This window comes from Aspergillus melleus (assembly GCF_016097325.1).
Source record: "Aspergillus melleus strain CBS 546.65 chromosome Unknown contig2, whole genome shotgun sequence".
Lineage (NCBI taxonomy): Eukaryota > Fungi > Ascomycota > Eurotiomycetes > Eurotiales > Aspergillaceae > Aspergillus > Aspergillus melleus.
The window spans coordinates 1,571,127-1,596,245 of record NW_025763371.1 but is presented as its reverse complement, the minus strand read 5'-3'; the positions used below and the strand labels follow the sequence as shown (position 1 = coordinate 1,596,245).

The following is a 25,119-nucleotide window of genomic DNA, read 5'->3' as shown; positions in this document are numbered from 1 at the left end:
GTTAAAGCTGCGGAGACTGCGAAGGAGTTGATTGACGTTGTCTCACAGCCAATGCTTTCACATTCGAATCCTCGGACGAGTGTCAGAGTCTAGACAAAATATCTGAGAAGGAGGGGGGGGGGTCACGACCAGTCATGAGCTAACTATCTATCACAGAGCTGGTCGGACGAGATCAAAGGACGTCCGAGCATCGGGATAGACACGGCATGAAGGCAAGCCATGGCTACTATACTAGGCAATTAGCTCGTCCAGGGGTGTTCGTTAGTCTTTAGGGGGGTGGGAAAGAAAGAGTCGAATCAATTCTCCATTCCTGCTCCCGATTAGTGTGAGGAGAAAGCAAAAGAACGGCTCCACCGGAGCTGCCAGTGGCTCCATGATCCAAAAGGACGAAAATGAATAAAAATGAAAATAAAAATAAAAACGGGAATCAAAATTGGGAGAGAAAAGGGCAAGTGGGCGACGATCAGTTGAATTCCACCGCGCGATCGGTAGAAGGAGAGACGCGGGAGATGAGGATGCAACGACAGGAACGCGTCCGGCGACAAGAATAGTCGAGGATTTAGCGGGCCAATAGTCTCGATCCAACGAGGAATCATAAAAATATAATAAAATGAAAAAGGGGAGGAAAACAAAAGAAAGAACAAAACATCTGAAACAAAGTGGTCAATCCGGCTGGCCAGTCAAGGGGAAAAAAAGGAGAGAGATTACTTTTAGACGGTTTAGTTCTGGGGATCGACCTTTACCGGCGTGCCTCCATCAATTCTCTGTCCAGTTCGTGCTAATCCTTAATGATCTCGACGAGAGGGTCGTCATCGTCCATGGCTGCCTTCATTTCCTTTCATTTTAACGATGGACTATGGAATTACTCCGGAGAATCATTCTAATTTCATCTTCTCCATCCTGCGAATCTCCCGCTCCAGCATCATACGATGCGAAAAGTCGAGATCGATTCAAGTCTAATGTCTGTCCTCGATACTCTTTTCGCTGTCTAGTTTATTATTTTTTTTTGGCCTTTTGATCGTCAAGCATAGTTTCCAAAGAGCTCATGGTCCGTGTTTCAGGATTCCAGCTGCCCTATATTGATCTTTCGTAGTTCCGGTCCATGAAAGTAGATCGCGCCGTGAAGTATGCATGTCTTGCTTGTCTGTCCTTCTGATATCAACAACGATTGTGCAGCCTGTAGAATAGTGGCAAAAGACCATTTCGGGGGCAAAGGAGAGTCTGCCGAATTCCCATATGGGCAAATACTCCGACACGACATGCATTCCAATTCAATAATGGCCATTTTACTCCGCAGACTGGGAAATAATGACTTAATAAGAGACGATATTGTCTATTATTCATATCCCATATCCACTTCCCTGACGCGCCTCCCAGGGACAGAACAAAGAAACCGGACGAAAAGGGAGCAGCCGAGCCAGGGAACCTTGGATCGCAGCTCTCCACCGGCCTCAACTTTGGGCGCGGCATCTCCATTTCGGAAATTAGCGACGGATTTGCTTTCACTTTGGTTCTTCCCTGCTCGTTTTTGGTCCAAGTCTGCATTCCCGCAGCGGGAAACCTTGGTTGAACCTTGAGAATCGCGACCTTGGGATTCCACATGGAGCTGAATATGACAGGCTTTGCATGACGTCGATTCACTGATATAATCATCTCGAATCCGGAGTATCCCCGGGCGGAGATCGGGGAATACGATTTACATACAAATTTACTCCCAATGTACATCCATAAGAACGGAGCACGGAGTATGACTTTCGAGCGATCAAGTCCATTGGATCGCACGTCGTCACATTCACACGCCCTAATGCCGGTTCCGAACGTGAGAGAAGCTCCGCATTAGCGTCGGTCGCCAGTATCCTCAAGGTCCAGAATTCAACGACACTAGTGGCCAAGTGGGCAACCGGGCCTCGTTAGACGACCCACTTGGTCGACAGGATTTCGCGCCTTCGATTCAGGGGCACTCGACAGGCGACGGACTCCTCGACGGACGCGGACGGTGACAGGTCACGGTGCACCCGGAGGAGAAGCATCTGAATCAATGCGAATCTATCGATTGGCTGTCGAGAATCGAGACTCGAGACTCGGTCGGGCAAGGACCATCTAATTACTTGTCACTCGGAGAGTCTTTGTCCTTCGTGTCGCGGGGCCGCCGAGTCCAATTTCCGCCGGCGTTGGATCGTGGATTCTCATCTGCGAGTAAGTGCACTACGCGCTACGCAATACGACGCAGTACTACACGAAAGGATTCGGAGGAATCCTCACTCACGGACCTTGGCCGATCACATCCTAGCAGTCAATGTAACGAAAGAGGAGTCCGATGGACATGCACCGTTGAGGAGATCATCCAGGCTGCAGCTGTCAGCCTTTCTACTTCCGAGTACTACAGTCGTACTAACAGTGCTAACTGTGTACCTACGTACGTCGCACAACGGCCGCACGGCGCACGGCTATGCAGGCGACTTTCAACTTGAAGCACCGGCCGAAAGTGATAATGTGACGGGTCCAAGGATCGCCAGATCACAGTCGATTCCATGGTCTGCGATCGCAGTACGGAGGATTCAATAATAACTCATTTTCCCCCTGCGAATCCGGCAATGGAGACGATCAATCTCGCCGGTGATGTGGTCGCCGATCACTTATAAGGGTTTGCTTTGGACCTACTGAGCCTCGATGCCCAATTTGTAAACATTGAGCATTCCTGTCAGTCTCCTGTCTCCTGTCTTCTATCTCCTGAGCCCTGATCCCTGATGCTATGGTGACGGTGGATTACTGCGCGTCCACAGTGAGACATGTCAAGGATACGAACGGCTGACATCCCTTAACTTAACGGGTCAGGCAGGTGCCCAGACATGGTAATCTTTCCGTAGGTATGTATGTATCATGAAAGCTTTGGTGATAGTCTATCTTTAGGACAGTTCCCATCTACATACGGTATTACCCTGTCATTCATCACCTGCTGGTTATCCTTTGGTTGCCGATATTGATACAGCCGTCCAGTGCATCGAGACAGCGTCGAGATTCGAATATGAGATTGGTGTCGCCGATTTCTTCCCGTCAGACATAGCCATATAGATCAACTCAACCGATTCGTGATGATACCTTCCATTAGTTCTCCTCGATGGGGACAACACCCGACTTGAAAAACTCGGTGGGCTTCGTCGTCTCGCCTCTCTATACAAAAGTCACCGACCTATATCTACCGGAAACACATAGCTATCCACAATACTTTCCCAGCAGCTTGCGCAGCCTGCGGGTCACGCAAGCCACCGTGAAATCCTGCGGTATAGAGAGATGCGGATGACCAAGTTCCATCTTGAAAGGCTCTGGAGCTATACAGCCCACTTACTCGATCGTCAGATGATCATTTGCCGTCTTTGAGCCCGAGACCCAGTCAGACTTTTCAGGGAGACAGATGAGAATGCGTCTGGTTCTCAAGGCATGCTGTGACCGGAGCAGCATGGCTCGTGGAGAGTTTAGTAGGAGGCGTTTGTGGGATATGCAAGATACCGTCTCCTCGTTGCATAGAACTTGGGGTTCATGCTGCCTTGAACTGTCCCTGGCGGACGCTGGCGACGACGATTGCACCATTACATTCGAACGCTGGCAGCGCGTACCCAGATCCAGTCATGAATTTGGACCGGAGGAATATTCACATGCGGATGGACACACCCACCTGCTGGGACGCTCAGAACGCCCTTCACTTCTCAGACCCTAGTCGTGTTACGGCCGAAGGAGCCCCTTTACGGAGTACTCGCCAGTGGCAACGCAACATCATTTCCAATCCCTGTCGTAGACACCCACTAATGAGGAGGAGCAAATACACCAATGACTCTAATGATTAAGGGCGAGTGTCTCCATATCTTACCCCTAACTGAGGCGCCTTCCGTGCCTCGGCGCTTTTTCTTTCTTTGTTTTCATTGTAACATACGGAGTACTGTGATAATGCTACCAAATATTCCCATGTGTCAACATTACGGTCCCTGATCTCCGTGTATAGATCCGCGAGTCAAGCCAGATCCACTCGAGTCTAGAAACGTTCGAGAGATTAACCTCCTGAGTCTTAATATGGCCGGATGTCTCACCATCATTATCTACGGGTACGGCACTTGTTCCCCGAAGTGATTTACTGGAGAAAGGAGACGTCGGGATTCGGTAGCATTTCAATTTGGCCAGGGTGGTCCATGCTTTGGATTAGATTGCCTTCATTTGGGGGAGTTATGGAGTCGTGCAAATTGGGGTCCGTTAGTTTAATATATTTGCAGCCGCATTGGGTCGAAGTTAGGCTGCTAGAATTCGATGACGTTTTTGTCCTTCGTGACTGTGACTTAACGGAACAATGCGAGGGTAATCGCGCCTTCGAATTCTTTGTATCCTACCTAGGTAGAATCTACAAACCCGCTGTGTGACAGCAACATGCCTCGGCTTCTCTCTCAGGCTGAACGTTCAGCCTGACTCATCCCGTTTCCATCATCACCCGAGCTCACCCGGGAGAATGGGAGAATCGCCCGTTTAAAACAAAGAACGGGACTAGGGATATGAGAGATTTCATTTCTGTAACTTGTTTGCATATCTCATCTGACCCGGCTCCTGTTCCCCGCATTCGTATTGCCTTGATATCGATTAGACACGTCCGTCGGTGGCAATCGGCAGCTTGCATATAACCCTTGCTCAAGGATAACGCCACGCGAGTATATAATTATACCAAAAAAAGAAAAAAACCCATCAAACATGCCGATCCATCCGCCTCCCCGGGTCTTGTTCTTCGACGTGTTTGGCACCGTCGTCGAGTGGCGTCTCCGAGTCACCTCGGCACTGCAAGAGGCCGCCGAACAAAGCCTCAACGATCCCCAGCGACAGCTCTCACCGGACGTGCGCGCTCGCGTTTCCTCTATGACCGCACAGGACTGGCAGGCACTCGCGGAAGACTGGCGTCGATCCTACGGGCGATTCACGCGCAGCTTCGACCCCTCGCAGGCCTTCATCTCGGTCGACCAGCACCACTACGAAGCGCTGCACAAGCTCCTGCACGACCGACAGATCGAGACCCTCTTCACGGACGACGAGAGACGGGAACTCACGCTAGCTTGGCACCGTCTGGAACCGTGGTCGGACAGCGCGCGCGGCCTGGCGTTGCTGAACCGGCAATTCCGCACCTGCACGCTCTCCAACGGTAACGTTGCGCTGCTTGAAGACCTGAAAGGGCACGGCGGTCTGCCTTTCACCGACGTCGCCAGCGCCGAGAACTTCGGGGCGTACAAGCCCTCGCCCCTGGTGTATCGCGGGGCGGCGCAGCGCTTCGGTCTCGACCCCGCGGAATGTGCCATGGTGGCGGCCCATCTGGGTGATCTGAAAGGGGCCAAGGCCTGCGGTTTCCAGACGATCTACGTTGAGCGATCGCAGGAGGAGGTCTTGGATCCGGATCAGGCGCGGAGGGAGGGATATGTGGATTTGTGGATTGACATCCAGTCTGAGGGACTGGTTGAGGCTGCGAGGCAACTGGGTATTCCTACCGACTGATGGGTTGACGATGAGGATATAGGATATGTGGTTATGATATTACTGAATTAAGTGAACCTGCACGATCTTTCTATACTACATACATACGATTTACTACCATGTCCAGCTGTAGAGCAGAAATATATTCAAACGAATCAATTGCACCGTTAAAGCACCATCTCCCTCTTGAACCCAACCTTCCTTCACCATCACCTCCCTCGTCCAATCCTCCAACTTCTCCGCCAGAGCAATATCCTTAGCCAACCTGCTCTTCCACCCAGCCTCCGCAATCCTCTGAAAATACGTCCTACTCTGATCCCTCCTCATCTCCGGACACGCCACACAGAACAGACTCGTCCACGATCCCGTATCAATATCCACTCTACCCCCAAGCGCCCCATAGGCCTCAAAACCTTCCTCAACAGCGTCAGCATCTCTGCCCGCTCGCCGGCATTCGCGTTGTCCGAACCCAGCCCATACCGCCGATGCAGCGTCTTCGCATGCAAGATATTCGCCAACTTCGACTGCCCGTAGCGCGTCATCACACTGCCATCTCTCAACGCAGGGTCCTGGAAGTCCACTCCGCCAGTCGGCGCCCCATAATGACCCGACGAGGAGAGATTAACGACCCGCACGCTCCCAGACGGCAGGGTTCTCGCTGTGCGGCGCAGAAGCGGCAGGAGATGGTCCTGACGACCCAATGGGCGAGGTAGTTAGTCTGCCATTGGACTTCGTGGCCGTCGGGGGTCATTTCGAACGGGGTGGCCATGATGCCGGCGTTGTTGACGAGGCCGTGTAGTGCGGATTCTGTGGATAGGAAGCTCTGGGCGTTGTGTTAGCCGAGGCGGGCGACGGTGGCGTAGCCTCTAGTTGATCTCTGTTAGATTGGGGGATGTGCCTTTGAATGTAGGTAGGTGTGGGTGTGCCGGAGCTGCCGCCGGTGACGATGTAGGTCTTGCCGGTGAGGTTGGGGAGAATATCGGGGTGGAACGTCATGTTGAATGGAAGTGGTGGTCAGGATATGCTTGGCCAGGTAGTGCTAAGAGAAACTGTATGCAGGATGGGCTCGATCGTGGACAAAGTCTCTTAGATATCTCGTCCGTTGACTCTTGTATAGAATGAAGAACACCGACTCAGGTCAAGCGTCCCTGTGAGCAGCCTGCATGAAGCCACAAACAAGACAGTTAGACTGGAATCCTGCAGCTCATGGAAGGTGAGCAGCCCATTTCCATGATATGATGAAGGATATATCGGAGGTAACAGCTCTAGAAGGCTAAGTTTCTTCACCTCCAAAACTAAGAAGACTGAGTTAGTTCCATGCCCCCGCCACGTCTAGTTGAAGCCCAATGTCGGCATTCCCAGTTGCACGTCCGATCCCTATTATGCAGATGCCCCAGCTAGCTGAGGTGGGCTGCTCCCTGATTATCAGAAAAGGTTTCCACTGATCTGGCGCAGGCAGATGACATGGACGATGACTGGACAGGTCTTACCGATGCCGCAGCTCGACGAAGAAAGCAGACGCGACTGAATACACGAGCCTGGCGACGTAAGTGTGCCAGCCTAAAACTGCGTCCAAGCTAACCCGCCGAGCCAGGGAGACGCAAGGCCCTTGAAGGACAAGGACGTCAGACGCCCATCTCTAAGCGTCCGTCCGGCGTCAGCGCCGGTAAGTCCGAACCCAGGATTCCATGCTGGGACGAAGACCTCCAGATGGTCTCTACCTTCCCTGCATACGTGGCGGACACTTTCCACCAGACTCGAAATGCATTACGACCCTCTGAAGCCACGGCCCTACGACCAGGCACATCCACCTCCGGGCGGTGCAGCCAACCTCGCGTCATCTTCCTTCTATCCTCCGGCCACCTGATCACACTACTCCAGTTCAACGTCTTCCGCTGTCTCATCAACGGCCAACTCCTCTCCGTCACCCTGGGCGCCGTTCCAGGAGCCTGTCTGTCAACGTCGCCGCGCGCCATCCCCAACCCCCCGCGTCCCGACAGCGTGCCCCCAGCCCTCGCACCCACGTTGGTGCAGCAGACAAGCCCTCAGGAAGACTGGATGAATCTGATCCCGCATCCTCAATGGCGCGATAACATCATACTGGTGGCCGGGCAGTTCGACGAGGATGAGTTGTGGACTGACACAATCGGCAGGCTCTTCGAGGGCCTTCCGGACTCAGAGTGCGAGCATCGAGGCGTGGCTGTGTGGTCGCCGCCGAGACATGTCAACGGATGAGAGATTTCGGAGGGAATTTGGCGGAAGTGGGGATGGGGTCTGAGGGGACGCAGGGAAGTGTTGGATGCGACAAACAAGTGGAGGAGGGAGAGGGGGGAGGGGCCACTGGTTGTTGAGATATAATGGTCTTGCATTAACGATATGATGTTGGCTGATGTGATCTATACGCAGACTATATCTGTCTACATATCTTGATATATTTCTGTGCTTACTTCGGTACTGTACATAGGAGTGCCAGGTTAGTATATAAGATATATCCGTGGCCTACTTACCCCGCTCAACGTGCTTGCATGTCTTGCATGGCCAAAAGTAAACACGAGGCATTAGCATTTTATTTAGTATATACAACACGAGGCTGCTGCATGCTTCCTAATTGCCCTTCCATTTCGATGACGCAACGGCAAAAGTATTTCGCACCGTTGCAGGTGGATTTGTAAGCCGCGATTGAACCAGCATACGACTATTTAGCCCGTCATCTTGCAACATATTCGGTGGTGTATGGAACAGAATATATCTCTGAACATATCTTCGAAGTGTAAGTTCGATTCTCATCAGTTCAACCCTAGAGCTCAAAGTATATCATCCAAAATGACCGAAACGGTAAGTAGAGACCTATACGCCCGGCCTCATCTCAACTGAACAACTCCCCAGGAATCCAAAATCTACCGCCACGCCGACGCGGACGGGCACTTTCGACGACAAGACTCCTCCTTCCGCTCGTTCGTCTCGCCCGACCCGACAGCAGAGTTCCCAGCTCAACCAGACCGCTACGTGCTCTACCTCAACTACGGCTGTCCCTGGGCGCACCGGACCAACATCGTGCGCTCCCTCAAGGGCCTCGAAGATATCATCCAGTTGATAATCCTAGACCCCGAGCTGGGGCCCAACGGCTGGTTCTTCTCAGGACGATGGGGCTCCGCTACTCAAGATCCGTTATACGGGTTCCACGAGCTGCGCGAGCTCTACCATAAAGCCGACCCGGGGTATCAGGGCCGCTACACCATCCCGGTGCTTTGGGATCGCACGCGCGAGACGATCGTGAGCAACGAGAGCAGCGAGATCATTCGCATGTTTTACTCCTCGTTTGACGCGCTGCTGCCGCCGGAGCGACGCGAGGTGAACCAGCCGGGCGGGGGCCTGTATCCGGCTCATCTTCGGGGTGAGATCGATGCGATGAACGAGTGGGTGTACGAGAAGATCAACAACGGAGTGTATAAGACGGGGTTTGCCACGACGCAGGAGGCCTACGATGCCAACGTCTACCCGCTCTTCGAGGCGCTGGATCGCGTCGAAGACCATCTGGCGCAGTCGGGCCATGGGCCGTACTTGTTTGGAGAGAATATCACCGAGGCGGATGTGCGGCTGTATACGACCATCTGTCGGTTTGATGTCGCGTACTACTTGATCTTTCGGTGTAATTTGAAGATGATCCGTCATGACTATCCCCGGATCGATCGCTGGTATCGACAGTTGTACTTTGATGAGTCGGAGAGGACTCGTGGAGGGGCGTTCAAGAAGACGACGTTCTTCTATATTGTGAGTTGAACTATGGGAATCACTGGAGTCTCGATTGCATACTAACAAGAATTCGATAGTACAAGTATAACTATCTCAAGGCGCTGGGGAAGAGAGTAGGCGGCTCGCAGACCGTCGTCCCTGCTGGCCCTGTCCCAGATATCCTCCCATTGGAGAAACTGTAGTCAAGTCCAGATATCTAGCACAAGCATGAAGTGGCAAACTGTCAAGGTCACCTTGGAAATCGACCTACCATCAAGCATCCAGTAACATCCAGAATCTGCCAACCTGTCCACGCGTATCATCAATCACCTAATCTCGATGACCCGCCTCAACCCCTGGAAGCACAGCGTATCCCGTCAATAACGCGCTATTTAGACCCCTGTCTTATTCCCACAGCCACCGGGATTTGAACGACCCCTCCCTTCCGCAACCCTGTCCGGGCTCCATTCGGAGTAACCCTAGCTCATAGTTGATCGAGATAAGGCCTCCCCCTCTTTCTATTCTGGACATTTCAACGGTCTGGCGTCTGCCCCGAACACCTTTAGGCATTGATCCCGTCGATCGCGTTGCTGCCCGGTAAACGTTAGTATCCACCGCAAGGGTCAACGACGGGGGCCTAGACTTCACTTCTTTATTGAAAACGGCACATAGTCATCGAAGACCCATGGATACTCTTTCTGAGGCCGTCATAGCTAAGCCTATTTCACTCCGGAGATGCGTAACAACGTACGGGGTACGTATACCCACTTGCAAGGACTGGCCTGACTGGGCTCTGTAAACCGACACTGGATCATGATGCCTGGTTCAGATCGAAGCTTATCCAGCCGGAGGATGAACCCGCTGTTCCGCCCTGGGTTACACAGTCATTATACCTAATCACCGAGTTACATCCCTAGGTACGGCCGGTTCAGACGTACCACCTGCCCTGTCCAGGCTGGCGCTCTTTTGCGAGGAGAACACAGCACGCGGACTCAAACCTAATCAAGCCACCGGTGATCGCACACCGGATCTCGTCCGAGTATCCCCGTACCTGACAGACTTTTCGGCTTGCACTCGTTGCACGTCATGGCTATTGACGGCGGACAGGGCACGAATAACTGGATCCGGTAAGTGGAAGCGCCTACTCACGACCTTTCCCTTCTACGGAGGGTGTGATGAACATCTGGATCCATCGTCGAGCCGGCCAAGGTCCTGCGACAGGTGTCATGATGATCGTGGTGGCTGATGAGCGATGATTTCAGGGGATGTGGGCAGTGGATGACACTGCTAACTGCCTAGGGACTAGGGTTTAGGTACCACTGACTACGGTGTACTGCTAGGTCATAGACTCATAGTATCTGATGGGGGCGTTATAGAAGCCTAGAAGACGATGATACCCAGTTTTCATAATTCTAGAAAGAATGCGATACTCCGTTGAATCTACGACCTGAAACTAGGTTGCAACGTCGATACCGATCTATATTATTCTCTCGCGACAATGTACGGAGTATCCGTATGATACAAGTAAATAGAAAGAACAAGCCTCGATGATCCCCATAATCAAATCCGAATAAAATAAATCCAGAAGCCTAGACAGGATGGCAAAATCACCGAAAACAAAACAAAGAACAGAAAAGAAAAAGAAAATAAAACCCCGGAGGGCCTCGCAGTTTCCTGTTACCTAGCGGCCCGAACCAGTGGAACGCCCCTGACCCCGTCATTGCTCGACGCTCCACGGAGGCGAATTGGCTGCCCAAACGGAATTGGGGAGAAACTAAAAGTTTGTTTTCGAGTTCCAGATTGGTCGGAATTCCAGGATGAGACTGCCACAATCCGATCCCGGTCTCAGATTAACCTTGATTACCTGCGGATGGAGAATGCATGAATGTAGGTGTGTGTATGCAGGGCATGAAAAGGCAGGATGCATGCATGCACGTAAGGACTGACGCACAGCCGAGGTGGGAGAAAAAAAAAGAACCAATTTACACCTATTGACAGATATAAATAGCAGAGTGAAAATGTGGTTAGGATTAAATACTCCGTACGGCAAGAAATTATCGACCGGGGCGGCTAGGGGTGTTGCATGCGCCATGCGGCATTATTCTCCTGCTTTTGCTGCTTCTGAGGAAGAACCTAACTACGTAGCAGGTTTAGGGTAGAATTTCCCCGTTGACCACGGACTTCTTGTGCAGCGTCGCTCGAGTCAGTTTGATTATGATGGGACGGGGACGGACTACCTCGGATCCATGTTGCGTCCCGTTCACGACGGAAGATCCTCGAATGACCGTGACTCCTAGAAATGGATCGATTCTGGCTGGATCCACGGAGTTACGGTGTATATGAGGGGCCGTATGGAATCATCAAACGGTCATGGGCCGTCACAGTCGACCCCCGGAGAACCTACCACAAAGACAGGTAGGTTCGTCAAGTCTTGAGACGTGAGATGCAAGCCGCAGATGTAAGAGTGAGACACCTGCGACAGCGTAGTTAACCGTCCTCCCACGTGGAAATCGACGGGGCTCGGGATATTAAGGTGGATGATTTCTGGATTGCGTTAATCTACTGGTCCTTGACTAACCACTTAGTTAGTGCCATAGTGGCCCTGCACGCCCTCTTTGTCTATCTTCTAGTCTTCTAGAAGACATCAATCCTTTCCCCTTAGCAATTCCGGAATCCTCTATGCTGGTCCTGTATCTAGTTATAGGCTAAATTGCCGACCAGTCGACTTTTATCCATCCCTCGAGAAATCGCCAAGGACCACCGTACGCATCCCCCTCTGGTAGAGACAGTCAAAATCCCTCGACGAAATCCTGTTGGCTCGTGGAAGTATCCGCCATGGACCGGCCCGGGCATCTGGTTAGGTTACTTGGGTATCGACGGAATACAATCCGGTAGGGGAGGGCAAGCTTGCCTTCTACCTACTGCTTATTATTGACAGGGATCTGTTCAATAGGCGAGGTTAGGAGGACACTAGGAGGTTTTATCCATTCTTCTTTTTTTTTTTTTCTTTTTCATTTTAGTACTGTATTTTTTGCCTTCCATCGCCCCCTCCTCTCTTTTCACTCTGACCCTCTCTACCTCAGTGCCTCGACTCCGTAACAAGTTAGAGAGAACCGTTTAGGGCCCTGAAGTGGCGCTGCCATCATTATTCATTATTATTAACTACTCCATAGAGACCAGAAGGGGAGTAGGAAGGAGTCTACCAGTCCGGATGCCACGACGAATAGGGGGGAGGGGCAGTTACCAATCCGCCAAACCCCCCACTATTAACTTAGCATGGATCGTTTGGTCTCCCTTGTGCCAGTCCGTTTCTTTGCTAAGCCCTGACGGGGGCGGCATATATTTTTCTTGTTCTTGTTTTTCTTTTCTCCAAAAAAATTATTTGGTTAACAAGAGAGAGAGAGAGCCTGTCTGGGACAACCAATAACGACCAGGACCTGAAAAGGGAAGCAATCCATGAAAACAAGAAGGCCAAGAGATTCTAACTCCCTGACTATTCCGTAAGCAAAACGATAGACGGACACCTCGGCATGAAGAACGAGCAAAATACGTAGCTTACGCCATACACATGGAGGAAAATCAGCCATGAGGTAATCCCGAGGATCAGGAAGATGGGATTTTAGCCCGGTTGCTCAGGGGCCGCGGAATGTTCGATTCTGCTTCCCCGTTGGAGTCTGCGGTGGAAAAATGGGGAACTAAAGGGGATGGTGTGGCATAGGGTGACATGGAGTGGATACTTACTGGCCTTGGGTAAAGGGATTGATGGATTAATGGAATTTCGCTGGGGTTGTTTTTACAGGCACAGAAAAGCAAGAGAGGAAGAAGACAGACACCGAATCTTTGGGATGTCATCCATTCGGCCCCGACAGGTCTAGAATCGCGCATAGTTCAGGTATGGCACCACTTGCCTTCTCGTAGGACTCTTCCGAACCTTGGAACAGGCCCGAATCGGGTCAGTCGCAAACCCAATCGCAACGCTCGATGACGGTGGAGAGCAGCCCTGACCCTTCATCCACTTTCGTGTCTACCCGAAACCATTCCGCCAGAGAGAGTTCTCGCTTGGTCGATTGCCAGTTTCATCATGAACAGGGCCAGGAGAAGGTTTGGGAGAGTGCCAGGCGAGAGAACAATGAACAGAAAACACAACATTTCAATGAGCAGAATGAATACAACATCGAACAAATACCTCAGAACCCAAGGTAACAAGAAAGAAAAGGTTTGCAAGCGTCTACCTGTGTAACAGCAACGTCATTCCGGACGTTGTATTTGATAGTAGAAACCAACAGACCGCCAAGAATGATGAATTTGATACGTAAGGTAGCTTCTTGACCTCAGGTACACAGTACTCCAGAACCGTGGAATGCAAGAATTCATCGATCCGTATCAGCGGGGGGAGGTGGATGGCGATCTTGGACTGGAGGATCGATGTACGGATTCCCAGGGGGGTACAGTTGATAGATCCTGAGAGATAGGTGGTGATACAAGGATATACCTGCGTGGGAAAGAGTGAGTAAAGTACTCCGTATAGCATAGATGATAGAGCCGTCGCGGACTTCCTTTGTATACCTTCCCCCTTTTTCAAATTGACTCTAATAGTGTCCGGACTGGATGAACGCGGAGTATCTACGGAGCTGCTGGAGTGCTGGTAGGTTTACGGAGTAGATGGCTTTCCACTATTTTTCTATATTATTTTGTTTTCGAATTTTTTAATTTGTAAAAAACACATGGACGGTTCAGCAAGTTAGGAACTTAGTAGTCGACCGGTTGTTGGTCTCCGACAGGGATCGTCTCCGCTGCTTCAGTTCATTTTCTATATTATTGGGGGGGTTTTTTTTAATTTTTTTATTTTTCCTTCTAAAAAACCATAATCTCATTTCGTTTCAATTTTTTTTTCTCTCCCTATTGTAGTTATTACTGTAGTTATTAATATTATTGTTATGATCATTATTACTATTTGAGACTGTTGTTCCTCTTCGCCATCTTTTCCTCTCGAGTGTTTAAGCCCCTCTTCCCTTCTCACTCACGCAGTCTCCCTTTCCATTCCTTTCCATTTCCATTCCCCCCCTGATACTGAATTTAAACTGGAGTTCCAAACTGTTCGGGTTTCGCCCCTCGTCCATCGGAATCTTGTCAGCCAAGCCTTAATCTGCTCCTCTTCCTCTTCTTTTTCCCCTCCCCCTCCTCCTTGTTCCTCCAGATAAGACAAAGTTCCCTTCATTCGCACCCCCCACGCACCTAGTCTCTTTCCACATACTTACTTTCGACTATTTCTCACCACCAACCTAACCTTCCAACCTACATACATCCGCTGCGGGCGATCACTCTGGCTTACGCTCTTCCCCTCCCCCCTCACGTGGCGGAAACAGTTTGAGGCAAAACTTCTGTGTGTCTTACAAGACGCTTCCCATTTGCTTTTTTTTTTTTCTCTTGTTTTATTTCCTCTATTTTTATTTTCTTTTTATAATCCTCCTACGGTGCTTGAATTTTCCTTTGCATTCTGTTGCGTTCCTTGCCTCCCCGAGACGTTCAGCATTGTCACGGGAACTCTGATTTGATTGGAGTTGGGGCTTGGTTTGTACTATTTTGCAGCTGTTGGTGGCCGCTTATCCACTACGCTTTCCCCCTCTCTTTCTTGTCCCCTAGGAAATCGCAGTCCACACAAAATTATTTGTCAGGCAACCAATCGTGCGAAATTCTCCAGGTATGTGGTTTGATTAATCATTTTTTCCCTGGGATTGGTGTCAATCAAAAAATTTCACACCTTTGGCTAAATGTTTTTGAATGACTAGGAAAATATATAAAAGAGGAAAGCAACGAAAAGCCGAAAAACAAGGAGCATAGCTGTGCGGGCTTGTGCTAGGACGGCGGTCTGAAATCAACGACGATTATTCCCGGTGGCTAATCGCGCGCACTACCAAAATAGCCGTTCATTTGGGTCCCAGCGTCTCACAAGTCACAACACTCCGTTTCCCGTGTCCGTGCTCACCCTGGAGCATACATCGCTTTTCACGCTTATTTTTCTTCATTTTTCCATCTTTACTCCCTCCTTTCTCCTTCTTCCCCGGCTCCGCTCGCCTCGCCCCTAAATCTCTCCCCTTCTCCATCGCATCCGATTTACACCCATCACGCAACCACCGTGCCCCTTTTCCTCGGGCCTCAGATTTAGTCACCATGTCGGGAAAGATGACGTTGTACAAGTTGGTGGTGTTGGGAGATGGTGGTGTCGGCAAGACAGCGCTCACAATTCAGGTTAGTCTTGTCAATTTCTCCACATCTTCGATGATGTTGCGGTTGACTGACCGTCCGAACCTTCGTCCTTTTCCCAGTTGTGTTTGAATCATTTCGTCGAAACGTATGATCCGACGATCGAAGACTCGTACCGAAAGCAGGTGGTGATCGACCAGCAGTCGTGCATGTTGGAAGTCCTGGATACTGCGGGTCAGGAAGAATATACGGCCTTGAGAGACCAGTGGATCCGTGACGGCGAGGGATTCGTGCTTGTCTACAGCATCACGTCGCGCGCCTCGTTCTCCCGGATACAGAGGTTCTACAACCAGATCAGGATGGTCAAGGAATCCGCCAACTCCGGATCCCCCTCCGGCGCCAGTTATCTAGGCTCCCCCGTCAACGCTTCGTCCGGCGCTTCGCTCCCCGTTCCCGTGATGTTGGTTGGCAACAAGAGCGACAAGGCCGTCGAGCGAGCCGTGTCGGCCCAGGAAGGACAGGCATTGGCCAAAGAGTTGGGTTGCGACTTTGTGGAAGCCTCCGCCAAGAATTGCATCAATGTTGAAAAGGTGTTCTACGACGTCGTTCGAATGCTTCGGCAGCAGCGTCAACAACAGGGCGGACGGTCTCAGGATCGGCGACCGACCGGCTTGGGCAGCATGCGCGACCGTGACGCCGGCCCGGAGTACCCCAAGTCTTTCCGACCAGACCGCTCACGGCGCAGCGGTATGAAGTGTACCATTCTGTGATCGCGACCATTTACTTGAATCCGCTTTGGTCAATCTTTCTTTTTTTTTTTCCTTCGATCGTGGCCAAAGGAGAGGCTGACCGTCCACAAACCTCTTTTCTTTCTCTAACTATCTCTATTTCGATGTCGATATCGTGATAATTATGGCAGGGCAGATGGCTTTCCTTCCCCCCTCGTTCTTCTTTGAACGAATCTCTGCGACATTACATCCACGAGAGCTCATGCGAGCCTGCTCCATGATCAAACATTTCTCCTGTTTATATTGACTGCCACGCAAAATCTTGGCTGTTGTTCGGTTCTGCACCTAGCGCCTGGCTTTCGTGTTCATTGGCAGACGATTTCCTGCTTCCTTCCTTTCCCCCACTTCCCTCCTCCGACTCGCTGGGAATGCAGCGGCGGGTAATTCCATATGCTCGATGCATTGTCTTTTGTTTTTCTTTTCTTTCCCTTTATTTCTGGTCACAGGTGGGAGGCGATCTCTCAAGTCCATCGCAGGGTGTTTCGGCTATTGGAGAATTTTCATGCTTAATGGGGCTGGGGACCCAGGATCGGCTGGGACCATAGAATTTTCTCTGTATTTTTTTTTCTGTTGTTTTTCTTTCTTTTTCCTTTTTTTTCATCCGATATCTTTCCCCCCTTCTCGGACGGTTTCTCTTGACTCGTTCTCAATCGTCCGGGCAGTTAGCGCCAGAGCACCCGGGGCTTTTATCTTCCATTACTTTTTACGACCAGACATTACGAAGGGTTGCACCCGGGCGGCGGAGACGACGGCCGTTGATCGAGGCGGGACGGATTCGGAACATGGCTATGATGATGATGCAGGCAGATTCAAGAATGGAGGGCTAATATGGGACGGCGATTCTGGTTTCCATGAAGCCTGCAGGATGGCAGTCGACAGTTTAGCAGGCATTGCGATATGATACCCTACGGCTGAGCTTTGAGTTCTGGTTTTTGATGCATTTGTGAGTAAAATCAAAAAGAATAAAAGAGATCGAACCCCGAAATTTCTGTCTCTGAGGATACAAAATAGAATATGATGCAAAAATAGAATGGAATATTTTTTTGTGGTTCCCGTTTGCCTACTTTTAGGATTCGATGACGTGGGAGAGTCGAGCTACAGCAAAGCGCCTCCGAGGGTAACCATCCATGGATCCTCAGCAGAGGGACTTCCTTCTGGCCCATGCGTCGTGCGGGGAAAGCTCCGGTCGTATCCCCAACCTCGGGCTTTCACTCCTCTCTACTGTCTGCTCGGCGATTCAGAACCAGTCCGAGTCTTCCTCTCCCTCCCTCCCTCCCTCCCTCCCTCTCTCTCTTTCTCTCTCATCCTCCCCGGTGCCGTGTGATATCAGATTGGAACTGACAATCCCAGCCCGGAAACAGCGTACATGACGACGCTCAGCTGACCAGGCCTTCCCGCGGAATTCTCGAGGCAAGCCAGCCACCTTGCTTCGTTAGTTGTTACCCATCCGGAATCATCAAGTGATCGCTTTTTCCCTTTTTCTCCTGCGTTTTTAGTTTGACGGTTCTCCTGTAACTTTCCCTTTCTGTTTCTATTTTTGGGATTACACACCCCTGTACATGATGCCAACCCACCCGCAACACGAAGTACATCGTTCCTCGCTCGAGAACCCCGAGGACTTCTGGTCCCAGCAGGCTGCCTCTCTTAACTGGCATCGGAAGCCGTCACGTGCTCTCCGCCGGACGGTCAAGTCGCTCCCCAGCGGCGCCAGTCACGACCACTGGGCCTGGTTCCCTGACGGCGAGATCTCCACGACCTATAACTGCGTGGATCGGCATGTGCAGAGCGGCAATGGGGACAATGTGGCCATTATCTGGGATTCGGCCGTGACGGGGGCCAAGGAGAAGTATACATATCGCCAGTTGCTTGATGAAGTCGAGGTGCTGGCTGGGGTGTTGCGAGAGGAAGGGGTGCGGAAGGGGGATGTAGTGATCATCTACAGTAGGTATCTCCTCCGGGATATAAATCATTTGTTATTAAAACGTGAGCAGTGCCCATGATTCCTGCCGCGCTGATCGCCGCGCTGGCCATCACCCGGTTGGGAGCCATTCATGCCGCCGTGTTTGGTGGCTTCGCGCCCAAATCGCTGGCGCAGCGCATTGAAGCGGCCAAACCACGCGCCATCATGACGGCCTCGTGCGGCATTGAAGGATCCAAGGGCCCCATTGCCTATCGACCGCTCGTCGAGGGCGCCATCGAGACGAGCAGTTTCAAGCCCGAAAAGGTCATTGTGTGGCAGCGGGATCAGCTGCGGTGGAATCAGCCCGATAAACGGGGCGGGCAGCGGAATTGGCAGCGTTTGGTGAAAAGCGCACGCATGCGCGGTATCAAGGCTGGACCGGTTCCGGTGAACAGCGCGGATGCACTGTATATCATCTATACCAGCGGTATGTTATCGACTCATGATACAATTGCTGAGCTGGCCTGGACACGGCACGGCTGATCGTCAGGAACATTCTAGGAACCACCGGGCTGCCGAAAGGAGTGGTCCGGGAAGCTGGTGGACATGCGGTGGGCCTGCATCTGTCGATCAGATCGCTGTTCGGCATCCAAGGCCCGGGCGACGTCATGTTTTGCGCCTCCGATATTGGCTGGGTCGTCGGACATTCGTACATTTTGTACGGCCCGCTCCTGGTTGGGGCCACAACCGTGCTGTTTGAAGGGAAGCCTGTCGGGACGCCAGACGCCGGGACGTTCTGGCGGGTTGCCGAGGAGCATAAGGCCAACGTCCTATTTACGGCGCCGACGGCGATGCGCGCCATTTGGAAAGACGATCCCGACAATAACCTCTTCAAAGAGGTTGCCCGCCGCGGCGGGCTCAAACACTTCCGAGCTCTTTTCCTCGCAGGCGAGAGAAGCGAGCCCAGCATTATCCACGCGTACCAAGACCTCCTGACCCAGCATGCTGCTCCGGGTGCGACGGTGGTGGACAATTGGTGGTCATCCGAGTCCGGGTCGCCCATCTGCGGCGTGGCGCTGAAGAGCGCAATAGGCACGGCGCAGCAGGAAGGAGACGAGCCAACACCGTTGCCCATTCGACCCGGGTCGGCAGGACTGCCAATGCCAGGGTTCGACGTCCGGATCGTCAACGACGAAGGTCACGAGGTTCCCCGGGGCACGATGGGCAACATTGTCCTCGCCATCCCGTTGGCCCCTACTGCCTTCACGCGACTATTCAACGATGAGGAGAGGTTCTACCGCGGGTACTTGAAGCGGTTCGAGGGGCGATGGATCGATACGGGCGATGCGGGCGTCATCGATGAAGATGGCTACGTGCATGTGATGGCTCGATCAGATGATATCATCAACGTAGCGGCGCATCGGTTCAGCACAGGTAAGTTTTATTTGCCCTGTCAGTTCCCTCCTTTCTCTAATGCCAGATGCTCACTCCACGCAGGAGCAATCGAACAAGCCATCCTCTCCCACCCAGAAATCGGCGAAGCCAGCGTCGTAGGCATCCCAGACGCCTTAAAGGGCCACCTCCCATTCGCCTTCATCCAACCGCGCGCATCCGGGGGCCCGTTACCCGCAACGCCACGGAGCGAGCTCTTCAGCGAAGTCAACAGTCTCGTGCGAGATCAGATCGGCGCCATCGCGTCGCTCGGCGGCATGATCCAAGGCCGGGGCATGATTCCCAAGACGCGCAGCGGGAAGACGCTGCGTCGCGTGCTGCGGGAGTTGGTGGAGCACGGGGCAAGCGGGGATTATAACGCGCCGGTCAGCGTGCCTCCTACGGTTGAAGACGCTGAGGTGGTGGAGATTGCGCGGCGGAGGGTCCGGGAGTATTTTGAACAGAGGAAGCGAGAGTCAGCGAAGTTGTAGTCTGGCTGACTGGTATATAATCGTTTTGAGCGGAGATTAGATAGATAGATACGAGAGATATAGATGACGGAGATAACTCGAGACCTGGTCTCCTTTGACCCGCTATACATGTAGGTATATTTCATTTACACTACAAAATTAGACTACACCGAATCACATCAGAAGATAGAACAGACAAATCAAAACCGTGATTTAATCAGACCATCAGGTAAAAAAAGCTAAACCTAAAGCTGAGTATACAAGTATACACACCAGATTAATAGTAAACGAATCATAATAGAACCAAAACAAACCAGATATAAAGTATATATGTATAACGTAAACCAGAGAATATGAACAGGATAGATCAAACACAGGTAGCGTAGGGCGTGACCAGAAGTAAATAAGTGAATAAAAAGAAATATGTATGGTATCGGTCATATCACCAAAAAAAAAAAAGGGATGATATGATATCAGATCATATAGTACCGGGGGGTTGGACCTGGTTCAGCTCATCTGTTTGTCGTATACATCGACGGATTGACGGACGGGATGTCGTATCGGTCTACCTAGATAGACAGGTAGGTAGGATGTCTAACAGTTACGTTTGACACCTCCCCTAGACCCGATAAGTGTCGCGAGAGAGGCGATAGAGCGAGCTCGAAAGACAGAAAGACAAGAGAACCAAGTCCCAGCAATAAATTGAACGGATATCATATCAAGAAGAAAGAAAGAAAAAGAAGATAAAGAACACCCCTCGTAAACCACCAAATCAAATCAACCATAGACAGAAACTATCCTATCTACAGCAAGTAGGCGACCAGACCGAAGACGGTGGCCAGACCGGCACCGGCACCGGCGGCAGCGCGCGAGGCACCACCGGTGAAGATGGGAGCGGCGGGGGTGGTGGCCGAGCCGGAGGGGAGGACGCCCGAAGGCACGCCCGAGGGAGCCACGCCGGAGGGGGCGGGACCGCTGGGGATCACGGGGACGGAGGGAGCGGCGCTGCTGGAGGGGATGACGACGGAGCCGCCGCTGGGGCCGTTGGAGGGGACGCCGGGGACGGGGTTGACGGAGCTGGGGACGGAGAGGACGGGGGTCTTGGTGGCGCTGTTTGGACGGTTAGAAATAACATGTCATATAGATAGGGAATTCATCATATAACATACCACTTGCTGCAGCGGGTGACGGTCGAGGTGATCAGAGGGCGAGTGGTGCTGTAGCGAACGTTGGTGGCGGACACCGGGGCGGGCTGGATTGCATGGTTAGTTACCCGAATCCAATAGTACTCCGTAGATCAAACATACCTGAGTGACGGTGGTCTGCTCAGGGACGGGCAGAGTCGAGATCTTGGGGCAGAAGGTCGCGGTCTCGGTGACAACGACGGTCTGCACGGGTTCTTCGGCGGCGACGACACCGACGGCCATGGTGGCCAGGGCAGCAGTAGCGAGAGAGAAACGCATTGTGGCTGAGGTTATAGAGTAGAGTGAAAGTGGATTTTCTGTGGTTTTCTGGCGGGATAGAAGAACTATCGAGGAGTCGATCGCAACAGTTAAAAGAGTGACTGTAGGATATAAAAGAAAGAATGTACTCGGTAAAGACCGGGGATGAAGATCAAGATGAAACTGACTGGAGAGAAGAAGGAAAGAGAGAAGAGAGAGGAAAAGGAGGCAGATATTTATTCTCCATAGCCACTAATCCTCAGAAATCCACTATTAATCAAATCCGGTACCTGAACTATTGCAGTTAGGGTTAGTGCCGTGTCGGGACGGTGCGTGGTGGTATCGCCCGCAATTTGCTCCCCTGGAGATGGATGATGGTAGGTAATACGATAATGCTACGGATGGTTCCTATCGCCACGTCCAGGCACCCCTTTTCCCTCTCCACCTTTATCTTCCAGTAGCTCCGTGGCTTTGGGTAATGATCGTCCACGTTCCGTCGGGTCTGGAGCTTTAGCGGTGTCCTCTTGGGTGGCACTCCCTGGATCACGATCGGGGTCAGGATCATGCTCGCCTGCAGAATGACTACGGAGTATGTGCCATGCACATGCTTCCTCGCAGATTGGTCCCGTTCCTGATCCCATTCATGGGTGCTGTTTAGGGCGGAAATTAGAATTGGGCTCGGGTCTGAAAATCAGATCGTGTTTCATCTGCCTGCATTTTTCCCGTTCGCTCGGTCTTCTTTTATTTTTCGCCCTGATAATCCTTTCCCGGTTTGGGGCCAACTTCTTATTCAGGCCTGCCAACTTTGGGGCAAATAATTGACGGAATTATTAGCTGAATGGAGGATGTGATTCGTCCAATAAATCTGCCTCGTCTGGTGCCTGATTGACCTGTTCCTGCATTTACAGTTCTATAGCATCTACACGTAGACGACGGTCAACACAACGCACCCTCGGTACTGTCCGCATCTTCTGACTTAGTTGCGCTGTCCACGGAGCCCGAGTGCTCCAGCCGATCCTCATTCCCTTCTGCAAGGCACGCATCGGAGCGGTGTGACTGGAGGTAAGGGACTAGATTCATGGCTGTCGGTCTGGCACAGGCACAGGCCTTACCCTTCATATGACTGTCTGACCGAACTTGGGGTCTGAAACGACGCCATTCGGGTTATACCGTGGGACAAAACACACATGGTGGGAAGATGTTGGAGCATGTCAAAGCAATCAAATTTCTATCAACGCGCTAAAAACTAAGCGAAGGAAGAACCTCGACGAGAAGCTCATCACGCCATGCAATACCCAAACACAACATATCCAATCCGATTCGTTCATTGCCCCAAATATGGATGGTGGAAGGCGGGGACATATCAGCAGCGCCCGAGAGAAGCCAGCCGAGGCCGTCCTCTCCACGAGAGCTGACCAGCTAGTCGCCGTTTCTTCATCTTGGATTTAGTTGTGTGAAGAAAGAAAGGAAACGAGCGAAGGCCCGCGGAATTTGACGATCCGCAAGAAATAAGCGAGCCGGAGAGGAACATCCTTCACCCGCTCGTCGGAGATGCTAGTCCCGAAGCAGCCTAGCGCGTTCTGCTTCCCGCGGGCAACGGCGGCGGCCGTATCAGCGGCTGCTTGTCCGAAGATAGGACGTCCTTCTTTAATCGGCTTCCATGGAGAGCTGCTAACGTGCCTTCTGTTCCCACATTTATTTCTTTCTTTCCCCCGCCGTGCTCATTTATTCGTGCTTCGCCTTCTCTTCTACCTCATCCCCGACAAGAAACGAAAGCGACCGACGACATCATGCTCAGTCGTTGCGGCCGCCCAGCCTCGCGCTTGCTCCCGCTCGCCGGAAGCTCCAGAGCTATCACCTCGCAGCTCTCCTCGCATCTATCCAGATCGATTCCGCAGTCGCGCGGAGTTTCGTCCTCCAGTCGTGATGGTCAGCAGCATGTATGCGCCAATTGATTGACTCCCTGGTCGTTCCTTGACTGTATCGATTGATGCTAACGTCGTTTGCTACTTTCTAGTTGCTCTCCGCATCACTGAAGGAGGAGGACCCCACCATCCACAATATCCTGCAAAAGGTTGACTTGCCCGCTGCTGCTCGACGCCATGAACCACTGTGCTCATTATGTCATAGGAGAAAAAACGCCAGAAACACTTTATCAACTTGATCCCTTCGGAGAACTTCACCTCGCAAGCCGTCCTCGATGCGCTGGGCAGTGTGATGCAGAGTGAGTACCCACTGCCGCACGTGCAATGCAATTGGCATTATCTGTGGCTGACTGGACATAGACAAATATTCCGAGGGATATCCCGGAGCGAGATACTACGGAGGAAATGAATTCATTGACGAGGCAGAGCGACTATGCCAGCTGCGTGCTCTGGAGACTTTCCGGTTGAACCCCGAGGAGTGGGGTGTGAACGTGCAGCGTAAGCTATATGCTGGTTCCTCTTGCTGTCGGGGAAGCAATTGACTGACTCTTTGCTAGCTCTGTCCGGCTCTCCTGCCAACTTGTACGCCATCTCTGCTCTTCTGAATACCCACGAACGTCTCATGGGTCTGGACTTGCCTCATGGTGGCCATCTATCGCACGGTTACCAGACCCCCACCAAGAAGATCTCGTTCATCTCGAAATACTTCGAGACGTTCCCCTACCGTCTGGACGAGACTACCGGTCTGATCGACTACGACGCTCTTGCCAAGAATGCTCTTCTGTACCGCCCGAAACTCATCATCGCCGGCACGTCGGCCTACAGCCGGCTGATCGACTACTCTCGCATGCGGGAGATCGCGGACGCGGCCGGTGCTTACCTCCTGAGTGACATGGCTCACATCTCTGGTCTGGTCGCTGCCGACGTCGTGCCGTCGCCCTTCCAGCACTCGGATGTTGTCACGACCACCACTCACAAGTCCCTGAGAGGTCCCCGCGGTGCGATGATCTTCTACCGTAAGGGTGTCCGCCGAACGGACAAGAAGGGCAACCCCGAGATGTACGATCTGGAGAACCCCATCAATGCATCCGTCTTCCCCGGTCACCAAGGTGGCCCTCACAACCACACCATCACCGCTCTGGCTGTCGCCTTGAAGCAAGCGCAGTCGGGCGAGTTCAAGACCTACCAGGAAACGGTGCTGGCCAACGCCCAGGCGCTTTCGGACCGATTGGGTAACTCGCAGAACAACGGTGGCTTGGGCTACAACATCGTGTCCGGCGGAACCGACAACCACTTGGTTCTGGTGGACCTGAAGAACCGCGGGGTGGATGGTGCCCGCGTTGAGCGTGTGCTGGAGCTGTGCGGTGTTGCCAGCAACAAGAACACTGTGCCCGGGGACAAGTCCGCCCTCAAGCCCGGCGGTCTGCGTCTCGGTACTCCGGCCATGACCACGCGGGGCTTCCAGCCGGAGGACTTCCGCCGCGTGGCCGACATCGTGGATCGTGCCGTGATTATCACCCAGAAGCTGGACAAGGCCGCCAAGGAAAGCGCCTCATCCAAGGGCGTCAAGAACCCTAACACCGTCAAGGCATTCCTGGATTATGTCAAGGAAGGCGAAGAGATCCCGGAAATTGTCCTCCTCAGACAGGAGGTCGAAGACTGGGTCGGAACCTTTAGCCTTCCGTGGGCCCAGGAGGAGTAAAACGACTTGGTATTTGTAATTGTTTCATT

General features: G+C 52.2%; 8 protein-coding genes across 8 annotated transcripts; 6 read left to right on the top strand and 2 right to left on the bottom strand.

The window, feature by feature from the left end:
- Window positions 1-4,728: 4,728 nt before the first annotated feature.
- Window positions 4,729-5,517, top strand: LDX57_003379 (haloacid dehalogenase, type II; the record flags this gene model as incomplete). Its single annotated transcript, XM_046085025.1, has 1 exon — window positions 4,729-5,517. The coding sequence occupies one exon, from the start codon at window positions 4,729-4,731 to the stop codon at window positions 5,515-5,517; it is 789 nt and encodes a 262-aa protein (XP_045940988.1).
- Window positions 5,518-6,117: 600 nt separating this feature from the next.
- LDX57_003378 (uncharacterized protein) lies at window positions 6,118-6,492 on the bottom strand (the record flags this gene model as incomplete). Its single annotated transcript, XM_046085024.1, has 2 exons — window positions 6,118-6,185; window positions 6,255-6,492. 2 exons carry the CDS (start codon window positions 6,490-6,492, stop codon window positions 6,118-6,120), a joined length of 306 nt encoding a protein of 101 aa, XP_045940987.1.
- A 386-nt stretch (window positions 6,493-6,878) lies between these two features.
- Window positions 6,879-7,731, top strand: LDX57_003377 (uncharacterized protein; the record flags this gene model as incomplete). The annotated part of the gene is made up of 3 exons (XM_046085023.1): window positions 6,879-6,902; window positions 6,952-7,042; window positions 7,091-7,731. The coding sequence occupies 3 exons, from the start codon at window positions 6,879-6,881 to the stop codon at window positions 7,729-7,731; spliced, it is 756 nt and encodes a 251-aa protein (XP_045940986.1).
- Window positions 7,732-8,319: 588 nt separating this feature from the next.
- Window positions 8,320-9,431, top strand: LDX57_003376 (uncharacterized protein; the record flags this gene model as incomplete). Its single annotated transcript, XM_046085022.1, has 3 exons — window positions 8,320-8,331; window positions 8,383-9,267; window positions 9,327-9,431. 3 exons carry the CDS (start codon window positions 8,320-8,322, stop codon window positions 9,429-9,431), a joined length of 1,002 nt encoding a protein of 333 aa, XP_045940985.1.
- Window positions 9,432-15,399: 5,968 nt separating this feature from the next.
- Window positions 15,400-16,202, top strand: rasB (Ras small monomeric GTPase RasB; the record flags this gene model as incomplete). Its single annotated transcript, XM_046085021.1, has 2 exons — window positions 15,400-15,477; window positions 15,555-16,202. 2 exons carry the CDS (start codon window positions 15,400-15,402, stop codon window positions 16,200-16,202), a joined length of 726 nt encoding a protein of 241 aa, XP_045940984.1.
- A 1,577-nt stretch (window positions 16,203-17,779) lies between these two features.
- Window positions 17,780-20,042, top strand: LDX57_003374 (putative acyl-CoA synthetase; the record flags this gene model as incomplete). The annotated part of the gene is made up of 4 exons (XM_046085020.1): window positions 17,780-18,161; window positions 18,212-18,607; window positions 18,682-19,554; window positions 19,618-20,042. 4 exons carry the CDS (start codon window positions 17,780-17,782, stop codon window positions 20,040-20,042), a joined length of 2,076 nt encoding a protein of 691 aa, XP_045940983.1.
- Window positions 20,043-20,824: 782 nt separating this feature from the next.
- Window positions 20,825-21,484, bottom strand: LDX57_003373 (putative GPI anchored protein; the record flags this gene model as incomplete). The annotated part of the gene is made up of 3 exons (XM_046085019.1): window positions 20,825-21,131; window positions 21,191-21,273; window positions 21,329-21,484. 3 exons carry the CDS (start codon window positions 21,482-21,484, stop codon window positions 20,825-20,827), a joined length of 546 nt encoding a protein of 181 aa, XP_045940982.1.
- Window positions 21,485-23,253: 1,769 nt separating this feature from the next.
- CBS2 (serine hydroxymethyltransferase) lies at window positions 23,254-25,090 on the top strand (the record flags this gene model as incomplete). Its single annotated transcript, XM_046085018.1, has 5 exons — window positions 23,254-23,403; window positions 23,481-23,537; window positions 23,594-23,687; window positions 23,749-23,886; window positions 23,946-25,090. The coding sequence occupies 5 exons, from the start codon at window positions 23,254-23,256 to the stop codon at window positions 25,088-25,090; spliced, it is 1,584 nt and encodes a 527-aa protein (XP_045940981.1).
- Window positions 25,091-25,119: the final 29 nt, after the last annotated feature.